Source organism: Scyliorhinus torazame, chromosome 10 (genome assembly GCF_047496885.1).
Source record: "Scyliorhinus torazame isolate Kashiwa2021f chromosome 10, sScyTor2.1, whole genome shotgun sequence".
Taxonomy (NCBI): Eukaryota; Metazoa; Chordata; class Chondrichthyes; order Carcharhiniformes; family Scyliorhinidae; genus Scyliorhinus; species Scyliorhinus torazame.
Window position 1 is genome coordinate 144466510 of NC_092716.1, and position 12028 is coordinate 144478537.

A 12028-nucleotide genomic window follows, 5' to 3' on the forward strand; every position below is an offset into this window, starting at 1 on the left:
TTATTCCAATTTCTCTTCAACAATAAATGTCCACGCCTCATCCGCCGTTTCAAAGTAGTGGTGCTTCCCTTGATATGTGACCCACAGTCTTGCTGGCTGCAGCATTCCAAATTTAATCTTCTTTTTATGAAGCACCGCCTTGGCCCGATTAAAGCTCGCCCTCCTTCGCACTCCAGTCTTGATATACGCGGATCACCGCGTTCTCCCACCTACTGCTCCGAGTTTTCTTTGCCCATCTGAGGACCATCTCTCTGTCCTTAAAACGGAGGAATCTCACCACTATGGCTCTGGGAATTTCTCCTGCTCTCGGTCCTCGCGCCATCACTCGGTATGCTCCCTCCACCTCCAACGGAGCCGTCGGGGCCTCCGCTCCCATTAACGAGTGCAGCATCGTGCTCACATATGCCCCGACGTTCGCCCCTTCTGCACCTTCAGGAAGACCAAGAATCCTTAAATTCTTCCTCCTCGCATTATTCTCCAGCACCTCCAGCCTTTCCACACATCGTTTATGGTGTGCCTCGTGCATCTCCGTCTTCACCACCAGGCCCCCCTGTATATCGTCCTCGTTCTCGGCAGCCTTTGCCTTCACGACCCGAAGCTCCCGCTCCTGGGTCTTTTGCTCATCTTTTAGCCCTTCAATCGCCTGTAATATCGGGGCCAACAGCTCTTTCTTCATCTCCTTTTTAAGTTCTTCCACGCAGCGTTTCAAAAACTCGTGTTGTTCAGGGCCCCATATTAAACTGCCACCTTCCGACGCCATCTTGGTTTTTGCTTGCCTTCCTTGCCGCTGCTCTAAAGGGTCCACCGCAATCCGGCCACTTTCCTCTCCTTTTTCCATCCGTATCCAGGGGGGATTCCCTTCTGGTTTACCGCACAGTGCTTTTAGCCGTTAAAATTGCCGTTGGGGCTCTTATTAAGAGCCCAAAAGTCCGTTCCACCGGGAGCTGCCGAAACGTGCGACTTAGCTGGTCATCGCCGCACCCGGAAACGTCTTCCGTTATAATTGCTGCATATTTCAACTTTTTTTCTGTTATAAATAAACAGTTATTGCGTTCAACTTACAAACCTGGTGGCATTAACGTAATAAGCAGTCAAAGGGCCAAAGATTCTGTGAATTTATACAAATAATTGGTTAATTCATTTTTATTGGGACTCCGGAGTCTGTAGGACTTGAATCGACTGCACACTAGTCCAGGGTGTCATAACATAAATTGGGGGCTCAAGTCCAGGATCTTGGAACGTTAGACTGCAAATGTGGGTTACAGCGTAAGTTAAAGAGAGGCACCAGGTTTGTAATGATATAACAGGATCGCTAAGGAAACTGCTCAGCATTTTCTTCAGGTGGAAGACTTAACTCTGATTTATTTAGGAGGGCTTCACAAAGAGAAGCTAATCGAATTGGTAGGTGAACTAAGAATAGATTTATCAGCTACAGCTAAGAAGGAAGTGGTAATTTAAGCGATTGTTCAACATTTAAATTTGAAGAAAATGCAAGAAATACAGCTTAGGTCAGAGCGACAATTAGTAGAATTGGTAAAATCCAGTTGCAAATGAAATAACTGGAGATGCAGCAAAAGGAAAGGGAGCCGAGGCACAAAGAAAAATAAATGGAAATGCAGTAAAAAGATAGAAATGGAAATGTAACAAAAGCAAACAGAAATGTAGATGGAAATGAGGAGAGGAAAGAGAAAAAGAGAGCAAAAAGAAAATGAAATGGAGATGGAAATGAGGAAGTTGGAATTAGAGAAAGATTTCCATCTTAAGGCACTGGAATTGGGTGAAGAACTGCCAGAAAGTAGAGAGGTGCTTAATCCTAGAAGAGAACCCAGTGATATGCTTAAATTGATACAGGCTCTCCCAAAATTCGAAGAGAAGGAAGTATGTAGCCACCTGAGTTGGCCACTTCCCGACTTAAAATGGAGAACCGCAAAGGCTGAAGGGAAGTTCAGCCAACACAGGCAAAAACTAGCAGGTACAAGTTTACTGTGTATTAGATTCTGCAGAAACCCAGACAGCATCGATACAAGCAGCCATCTGCATAGTAATGTAGCAGCCATCTACAGAGTAATGAGCGATCCCCGGGAACAATCAAAACATTTTAAGGTAAACAAGGCCAAGCCAGACTCCTCGGCGCCAACACAAAAGAGGTTAACGGACACTTAAAGACCGCCCAACGATCAGGGAACAGCTCCAGTATTGGAGAAATCGAACCAAGCGATTGGAACAAAGTCCAATCACTTGAAACCAGGTACGGGGTCCGCCCCGAAGGGCGGGAAGCCCCTGGGGACTATAAAGCAAAGTCCCCAAGTTCAAATCGTCCTTCTTGACAGGGTCACTCAGCAACGCGAAGCAACCCGAGAGTGAACTGTCCGGCGGCCTCCAAGAAAGTAAGTCTCAAGTCAACGCTCGCTACGAGATAGTCGCTCCTAGCTACCAATCCATACCAGCTTTTGAATCCCGCAGACTCAGAACCCGAACGAAAGGCCATTTGTTCCCCTGACCTGGTGGGCCAGCCCAAAGCTAAGTATAGGCCTGTTCGTTATAGAAATAGCCTAGAAAGTAGAGTTTATGCATGAGTAGTGATTTACTGTGTATAATAAATGTGTATTGATTTGGATCTTACTAATTGGTGTGTTGAGTTATTGATCATTACTTGAACTTGAACCTCGTGGCAGTATCGTACAGATACCTGGCGACTCCAGAGCAAAGGTTATAAAACAGAGCCAATTGAACGAACCAAAAGTTAGCAACAAGTAGAAACGCTTTTGGGGGCTTTTGAGAAAATAGTAACCCAAATGGAGTGGCCAAAAGCAAAGTGTACATTACCCCTGCAGAGTAAATTGACGGGGTGGGCACAGGAAGTTTATGCTACCCTGAGAGAGCAGGAGTCTAAGAATTATGAGACAGTAAATAAGGCTATCCCAGATGCCGATGAATTGGCTTCCGAAACATACAAGTACAATTTTCAGAATTTAAGGAGACAGCTGGGAAAGACTTATGCAGAATTTGAAAGGGTGAAGCAGAACAATTTTAATAGGTTGGTACGAGCATTGGAGTTGAGACTACCTATGAGGCTCTGAGAGAGGTCATTCTCTTAGAGGAGTTTAAGAATTCCTTACCTTGTATAATAAGAACCCATGTTGAAGATCAGAGGGTTCAAACTGCGAGGCATGCAGCAATTATGGCTGACGATTTTGAGCTAATCCATAAATTTAAACCTCTGTTCCATCACCCCATAACTTTGAAAAGGATAGGAAGTGGGAGAGTGAGAGGAAGGCAGGTAACCAAGGTAGGGAGTGGATACCTGGGAATCCTCTCTGAGCTCTCCTTCTCAGACCAGGAAAGAAGGTACTGCAGCTGGAGGGGAGACTTGGAAATCTAGGTGTCACCACTGTATCAAGGTGGGGCACGTTCGTTCAGCATAAGTTGCAAGGGAAGCCCATGGGACTTGTAGGGGCTCAAAGGGAGGATTATGAAAAGGAAACAAAAGTGGAGACTAATACAGTGCAAACTGTAGCCAGAAGAAATGAGCAAGGTACTAAATGAATACTTTGCATCAGTATTCACCAAAGAGAAGGAATTGGTGGATGTTGAGTCTGGAGAAAGGTGTGTAGATAGCCTGGGTCACATTGAGATCCAAAAAGACGAGGTGTTGGGGGGTCTTGAAAAATATTAAGGTAGATAAGTCCCCAGGGCCTGATGGGATCTACCCCAGAATACTGAAGGAGGCTAGAGAGGAAATTGCTGAGGCCTTGACAGAAATCTTTGGATCCTCACTGTCTTCAGGTGATGTCCCGGAGGACTGGAGAATAGCCAATGTTGTTCCTTTGTTTAAGAAGGGTAGCAAGGATAATCCAGGGAACTACAGGCCGGTGAGCCTTAAATCAGTGGTAGGGAAATTACTGGAGAGAATTCTTCGAGACAGGATCTACTCCCATATAGAAGCAAATGGACGGATTAGTGAGAGGCAGCATGGTTTTGTGAAAGGGAGGTCGTGTCTCACTAACTTGATAAGAGTTTTTCGAAGAGGTCATAAAGATGATTGATGCAGGAAGGGCAGTGGAGGTTGTCTATATGGACTTCAGTAAGGCCTTTGACAAGGTCCCTCATGGTAGACTAGTACAAAAGTCACACGGGATCAGGGGTGAGCTGGCAAGGTGGATACAGAACTGGCTAGGTCATAGAAGGCAGAGAGTAGTAATGGAAGGAAGCTTTTCTAATTGGAGGGCTGTGACTAGTGGTGTTCCACAGGGATCAGTGCTGGGACCTTTGCTATTTGTAGTATATATAAATGATTTGGAGGAAAATGTAACTGGTCTGATTAGTAAATTTGCAGACGACACAAAGGTTGGTGGAATTGCGGATAGCGATGAGGACTGTCAGAGTACACAGCAGGATTTAGATTGTTTGGAGACTTGGGCGGAGAGATGGCATATGGAGTTTAATCCGGACAAATGTGAGGTAATGCATTTTGGAAGGTCTAATGCAGGTAGGGAATATACAGTGAATGGTAGAACCCTCAAGAGTATTGAAAGTCAGAAAGATCTAGGTGTACAGGTCTACAGGTCACTGAAAGGGGCAACACAGGTGGAGAAGGTAGTCAAGAAGGCACATGGCATGCTTGCCTTCATTGGCCGGGGCATTGAGTATAAGAATTGGCAAGTCATATTGCAGCTGTATAGAACCTTAGTTAGGCCACACTTGGAGTATAGTGTTCAATTCTGCTCGCCACACTACCAGAAGGATGTGGAGGCTTTAGAGAGGGTGCAGAAGAGATTTACCAGAATGTTGCCTGGTATGGAGGGCATTAGCTATGAGGAGCGGTTGAATAAACTCGGTTTGTTCTCACTGGAACGATGGCGGTTGAGGGGCGACCTGATAGAGGTCTGCGAAATTATGAGGGGCATAGACAGAGTGGATAGTCAGAGGCTTTTCCCCAGGGTAGAGGGGTCAATTACTTGGGGGCATAGGTTTAAGGTGCGAGGGGCAAGGTTTAGAGTAGATGTACGAGGCAAGTGGGTGCCTGGAACTCGCTGCCGGAGGAGGTGGTGGAAGCAGGGACGATAGTGACATTTAAGGGGCATCTTGACAAATACATGAATAGGATGGGAATAGAGGGATACGGACCCAGGAAGTGTAGAAGATTGTAGTTTAGTCGGGCAGCATGGTCGGCACGGGCTTGGAGGGCCGAAGGGCCTGTTCCTGCTCTGTACTTTTCTTTGTAGCATTAACTGGACTTAGGAGACCTGAGGTAAACTCTGCTGTGAGAGCAGGTGTGAAGAATGAGGTAGATGTAAGATATACTGGTTTTGTGTCGAAGGAAGGCCACACTAATTTCCTCAACTGAAGTAGCCAAATCCATAACTATTTTAATGGACACAGGGGCTACTCAAACTCTTGTGCTGGAGAAGGATTTTTTTTTTCACCAGAGAGCTCAGTAAAAGCTGAGGTAAACATGATGGGTGGAAGTTGTATCCCAGTTTCATTGTATGAAGTGTAATTGGAGTGTGATTTAGTGTCAGGTCCAGTAGTTGTTAGGGTGGTTAAGAAATTCCCAGTGGGCGGAGTAGACTTACTTTTGGGGAATGATTTAGAGGGAGTGAAGGTTGTAGCTTTGCCCATGGTTGCAGAGAGTCTGAAGGAAGTACTGCAGTTAGCACCTGAAATGCCGACTGTAAGGCATGTGGAAGCTAGGAAATCTCATTGGGCAGCAGATGACTCGAAGAGATGTTGACAGCTGTTGATCATATATCAAACGACAATGGTAGTGAACAGGATTCTGAGCACTCTCAGACCAAGGGTTCACCTATGGGTAGGAAATCTGCTGTCCTTACCTGGTCTGGTCTACATGTGACTCCAGATCCACGGCAATGTGGTTGATTCTTAACTGCCCTCTGAAATAGCCTCGCAAGCCACTCAGTTCAGGGCAATTGGGGATGGCCCAGCAAGTGATGTACACATCCCATGAACGAAAAAAATAGGATAGTCAGACCCACTTTATACCCATTTACTTGGTGTAACTGATTAGAAAATCTATCCTTTGACGTTTTTGCAAAAATTAGAGGAAGATTGACTTTCCAAAGTAAAACACTGATCAATAATGAAATAACTAACAATTTTACAAACATAGAACAGTGGCTCATGTCAGTATCAATGCTACACCAGGAACATAATTCAATCTTAGCATTCATAACAATGATGATTAAAATATATTAAAGATTGAATAAAAATTAATATAAAAAACGGTCTGATTTTTAATTTGATTTTGTTTGTGACAGGTAGAGCTACTTCTATTCCACTGGCGTTCATTCACCAGAAGTGCAGTGGAAGCCATATTAATGCCTGAAACCTGGGTTTCTGCTGCATTTCCTGCAGTACCAGAAGAGTGGGAGCAGCTCTTGAGGAATTTCCCAATTAAACTCATACATCATGTCACTCTATTGGCAGCTCCTGGAAGATAAACAAGATCCCTGTGGAACAATCCTTCCCTTGGAAACAGTCTCCTACACCAGATGCCTGCAATTGGGAACTCTCAACATACGGTACTGTGGCAACTTAATTTGAGTCTCACTCTCTGGTACAACATAACATCGTAGAATCATATAGTTACTGTCTCTTTTAAATTGTAGCAGAAGATTGAAGTCAGCAAGTGTTTTAAAAGAATAGATTTCAAAGAAGTAAATATGTATATTACACTTACGGCACTGATACAACGTGTTTATCTTTAAAACATCTATTTCAGATAAGCCCATAAATTGTCCAATCTGTACATTTGGATCTGGCTTTGGCACAATGGTGGGTAATCCAGGACTTTTCGAAAAAGCAAACCTAAAGCAAAAATAAAATGTTTAGTTCTATTTTGCTGATTGGAATGTTATTGATTTTCTATACAAAGTGTTCGGAATAACAATAATAATTTACATTTGATAATGCAGACAAACACAATAGTGGCAGGATGGAAGCTCTCTGGACACAAGTGCATGTCAAGTTACGTTTCTTTAAATTTAAAAAAAAATCTTTATTATTGTCAGAAGTAGGCTTACATTAACGCTGCAATGAAGTTAGTGAGAAAATCTCCTACGCCACATTCCGGCGCCTGTTCAGGTACACTGAGGGAGAAGTCAGAATGTCCAATTCACCTAAAAGCACGAGTTTTGGGACTTGTGGGAGGAAACCTGAGCACCCGGAAGAAACCATGCAGACACGAGGAGAAATTGCAGACTTCACACAGACAGTGACCCAAGCTGGGAATCGAATCTGGGATCCTGCCGCTGTGAAGCAAATGTGCTAACCACAGTGCTACCATGCCGACACTAGTTGCTTGTTCATTTATAGAACCATAGAAACAGTACAATGCAGAAAGAGGCCATTTGGCCCATCATGTCTGCACTGGCCAAACAAAGAGAAACAAAAAACTAGCTGCTCATTTTAATTCCACTCCAGCACCTGGACTATAACCTTACAGTTTACAGCCCTTCAGATGCAGATCCAGTTACCTTTGACTAGAATGCTTGGTCAACTCATTTGCATAACATTACAATGCACAGCACATAATACACTGAGCATTCATCAGAGATAATTCGGGAACAACTCCTGAAGGACTGCTTGGTGCATTTAAAGCTTTTTTTTAAAACTGTAGGAGCAAAATTGTTGGAGTTAGGCATGAGTAGAACAGTACCAATCCGGGAAGGAGTTTTGGAGGTTCCACAGTAAGCCCCCACGCCCCCCAGTCTGAACAGCCCAGACAAGCCCACCCCCACACCCATCAATCAGTGCACCAAAGCAGGTTTTAACGGTGTTAACAGGTGTTTATTGTGCGGAAATATATACAGTCTGTGCCCTAGCCCTTGTAACTGAATTGTGCCCTGCACCCGTGCCAAGTTAACTGGTATTTAACGTTCTGGCCTTACGGGCCCTAACACTATGCCTAGGTGGTTCCCTAGACCAGCAGGGGTGGAGGCAGCCTGCTGTGACTCCTGCCCTGCAATAAGGCGACCCAGCCTGGATGGGCCCGGCCACTGCTCGGGTGGCGTGTTGCCACCTTGTTCTGCCTGCTGCCCACCAGATGTACCAGGGACAGGAGGGGGGGGGGGGGGGGGGGGTGGTCAGAGGTGCTGCGCTGTTCCGGCACCTCCCCTGCGGGAGTCCTCCTGCCTCGGGGTGCCCGATGGCCCCTGGGCTACTCCATTAGACGGGGGTACGAGCGGAGCCATCCCCTGAAGCTCCCCCCGCCACCTAGCGCTGCCAGTCCCGGAGGCCCACTTTCGTCTCGACCAGGGTCTGCACGCACGCGGCCATGGAACACAGGGAGTGGACCATCGCTGTCTGGGATTGCACCACATCATGCTGCGACTGTGCCACATCAGTAAGTGACTGGGCCACCTCCCTCTGGGACTGGGCCACCCCACCCGGTGTCTGCGCAATGTCGGGGAATGTCCCCTGCGCCTGGGCAATGCTGCCGAACTTCCCAGCCATGGCCTGCTGTGACTGGGAAATGCTGAGGAATGCTGCTGCAATGTCCAGGTGGCTCTGGCATATGGCTGCCTGTGAGAGAGGGCAGCCCTGTCCTGGCCTCGGCCACCGCCTGGACAGAATGCCCAGGCCTTGGACACGCTGGTCCATAGCCGAAACTGTTGCCCTCAATGCCTCCACCGCGGACGCTATCCATGCACTAACGGCCTGGGTGGCATGCATGACCGGCACCACCCTACTCCTGCACGTGGATAGAATCCTCCATCTGCGGCTGCAGGTGTTGGATATCCGCCGTCATCCCCTCTTATGGTCCCTGGGTCTCTGACTGCATCTGCACTGTGGCTGGGACTGGATGTTCTAGAGGCCCGGGACCCGTTTGGACGGCAGCTGGTTCCTGGGGCTGGCCTGCCCTCCGACCGTCCGGCCGCTCCTACCTCCACCTGCTGTACCAGATGCGATGTGTGGTGCGCACCTGATAGTGTCCCAGGAGCCTCTTCACTAATGTGCCCAACCGAGGGATTGGGGAGGGCGTAGGAGACAGCTGTGACGGAAAGTCAGTGTGTAATCCTCCGACCCCAGCTCCGGGGTGTCCTGAGTCTCGGGCGGAGGGCTGGTATTCGGGCTGCTCTTCCCGTCAATGCTCGGCTGTCTGATAGGCACCGGCTCTGGCACTGGCTGGCAGAGAGGGGTTCTGGATGGACCGGCCCCATCTCCGGCAGGTCCTGTAAGACACAAGATGGCATGTATGTTTAGATAGCGGGCCGGGGGGGGGGGGGGGGAGGGGGGGGGCAGAGTTGAGGGGGGTGACCACACCTGTGCCATGGGGATCCGCAACTACGCAGGGTCTCACTTCCTTAACCCGCCATCGAACTCCACCTCAGTGACCCCCCCCCTTCCCTCTGGGCCGCCGACCACGTCCAGTGCCCTCTGCTCGGGCATGGTCAGGGGCCGCAGTTCTGCTGGTCCCCCTCTGGTCTTCTCCCACTCCCGGCGGTTGTGCGCGGCCTTCTCCTGGGGATGGGGGGGGGGGCAGAGAGGAGGTGTGGAAAAACATAGACGGTCCGACGTCTACTGCCAAGGGTGGTGGCCCCAGTGGCCAGGGCACCCGGCCATGGCTCCTGGCATGGGTGCTGGCATGTGGGGCAGGGTGGGGCTTTGGAGTTAGTGCCAGGGGCACAGAGCAGCCGATTCACCCTGGCCACCCTGAGGAGGCCATGGAGTTTCTTCCAGCAGTGCATGCCAGTCCTGAAAAGTTGCCCACGGCGTTGACCGCCTCTGCCGCCTGCGCCTAGGCACAGCGAATGCCAGCGCCTGGCGGCCTTCCTCCCGGGCCGGGGTACTGGGTCATCCTTCTCTCCTCCACAGCGTCCATGAGGGTGTCCAGCTCAGTGTCCCTGAACCGTGGCGCCACTCTCCTTCCAGTCATCTTGACTGGGACAGTGTGTGCGTGTGTGTGTGTGTGTGTATGTGCGGGGGGGGGGGGGGGGGTGAGGACCATTTAAGTGCGGCTGTGGCGTGTGAGCCTCATGTGCGCCAATCACAGACCCGGCGAATCCGGCACCATTTTTCAGCGAATAGATTGCATTCCACGTGGCTAAAGTAACTGAATCGGTGCAGCTGATGCACTGTTTTTTCTGTTGTAAAACGGCAGGGTTCCCATGCCGGCATCGGCACTTAAGTTTCAAAATAGAAGAATCCAGCCCTTTGTCTATGAAATGGAGAATCCCGCCCTAAGTACTTACCAATCAATTAACTTCCTAGCAACTTACAGACGTACAGTGCCTGTGCTGTTTTCAACCTAAGAAATAAAACCTTCAATACTTACTGAATATTCATCAGATACTCAGCAAACAGCTAGATTCTTATCCAATGTGGAAGTCACCACTGTTTGTGTATAGTACACATATGAGATGTAATATGGTAAGGCTCCTGTACTACAGGTACGGGGGTAGATCCCTGCCTGCTGGCTCCACCCAGTAGGCGGAGTATAAATGTGTGTGCTCACCGAGCTGCAGCCATTTCAGCAGCAGCTGTAGGAGGCAACACATCTCTGTGTAATAAAGCCTCGATTACTCTCTACTCTCGTCTCGTCGTAATTGATAGTGCATCGTCCAAACAATCAAATAGTTTATTTGCTGTGATTTAACTGTTTGTTTTTTCACTCTTTCGCAATCAGCATAGACTACTTCTGAGCAGCTGACTGCTGTGCCTCTCCATACTTTTTCAAAATTAATTTTACGGGATGTCTGCATTGCTGGCTAGACCAGCATTTATTGCCCATCCCTAATTAGTTGAACTGATTGGCTTGCTCTGCCATTTCAGAGGGTATTAAAAGAGTCAACCACATTGCTGTGAGTCTGGAGTCACAGGTAGCCAGGCCAGATAAGGACAGCAGATTTCCTTCTCAAAGGAAAAAAATTCAGCCCCTTAATTTCCCCCTTACTCATTCAGACATGATTTTCACGTTCATCTCAAATCTGAATTTATTTTCTTGAGATCCTCAAAAGGCACAAAGCAATTTGTGTAGTTGGCTATCCTACTCAGACATTATTTATTGAAAAGATGCTGAAGTCACACAATGCAGTAGCAGTTTCAATAGAACATACAATGCAGAAGGAGGCCATTTGGTCCATCGAGTCTGCACCAATCCACTTCAGCCCTCACTTCCACCCTGTCCCCGTAACCCAATAACTCCATCTAACATTTTTGGGCACTAACGGCAATTTAGCATGGCCAATCCACCTAACCTGCACAGCTCTGGAAGGAATGGCCTCAATGCATTTTAATGAATCTCTCAATGTTAGAATTGCTTATTAAAATCAATGGAAACAGGAAAATTGGTACTTACCTTCCAAAATGCATAACTGAAACATAATCATAATCTGTCACCAAGTTATTGGATTCCTGTACTTTAAAGTTATTCTCTGATTCTGTAAAAATAACATCAAAATGAATTGAAATGTTCTCATTTGTATTGAAATTTGTTACATAATGATTGATATTACCACATAACTATTATTTCTACAATGTTTTAAATATTTTATCCAGTTATATTGTCATACCCAATTTAGTTACAACTTAAATTGAAATTTATATATGGCTTTTATCATTCCAATTTTATACACAAAACAGAATTATTGACCTGGTTAACAGATGCACTCTTATTGGAAGGGAGAGACCTGTGGTGTCCCACAAGATTCTCTGCTGGGCCTCAAATACTCACTGTTGTGTTATCATGGATAAATATAGAGAGCCGTATAATCCAAGTTTCTGATGACATAAATAATTGCCAGGAACATTAAGTTAGATGGAAGGGCAACAGGCTATTCTATCAACATCGCTGGGTCAAAAATCTACCAAAAGGCACTGCGGGTATATCTTAACCTGAAGGACTGCAGTGGTTTTGGATGAGGGGATTGCAGTTACGACTGATATCAAATTAGCAGGTCTGTAGTTCTCCATTTCTCTTTCCCTTCCTTTTTAAGTACTGGGGTTACATTTACTACTTCACAGTCTGCTGGAACCTTTCAAGAATCTTTGGAATTTTGAAAGATAA

General features: G+C 47.1%; 1 protein-coding gene across 3 annotated transcripts in view; it reads right to left on the reverse strand.

The window, feature by feature from the left end:
- Nucleotides 1-12028, reverse strand: part of LOC140430959 (embryonic protein UVS.2-like) — a 258091-nt gene that overhangs the window by 147390 nt on the left and 98673 nt on the right. For all 3 annotated transcript variants that reach the window (XM_072518802.1, XM_072518800.1, XM_072518801.1), the window contains 2 exons: nt 11321-11402; nt 6701-6828 (listed from right to left, as the gene is read on the reverse strand). In XM_072518802.1, the coding sequence (XP_072374903.1) occupies nt 6701-6828; nt 11321-11402 (210 nt within the window). The remainder of the gene's footprint in view (nt 1-6700; nt 6829-11320; nt 11403-12028) is intronic.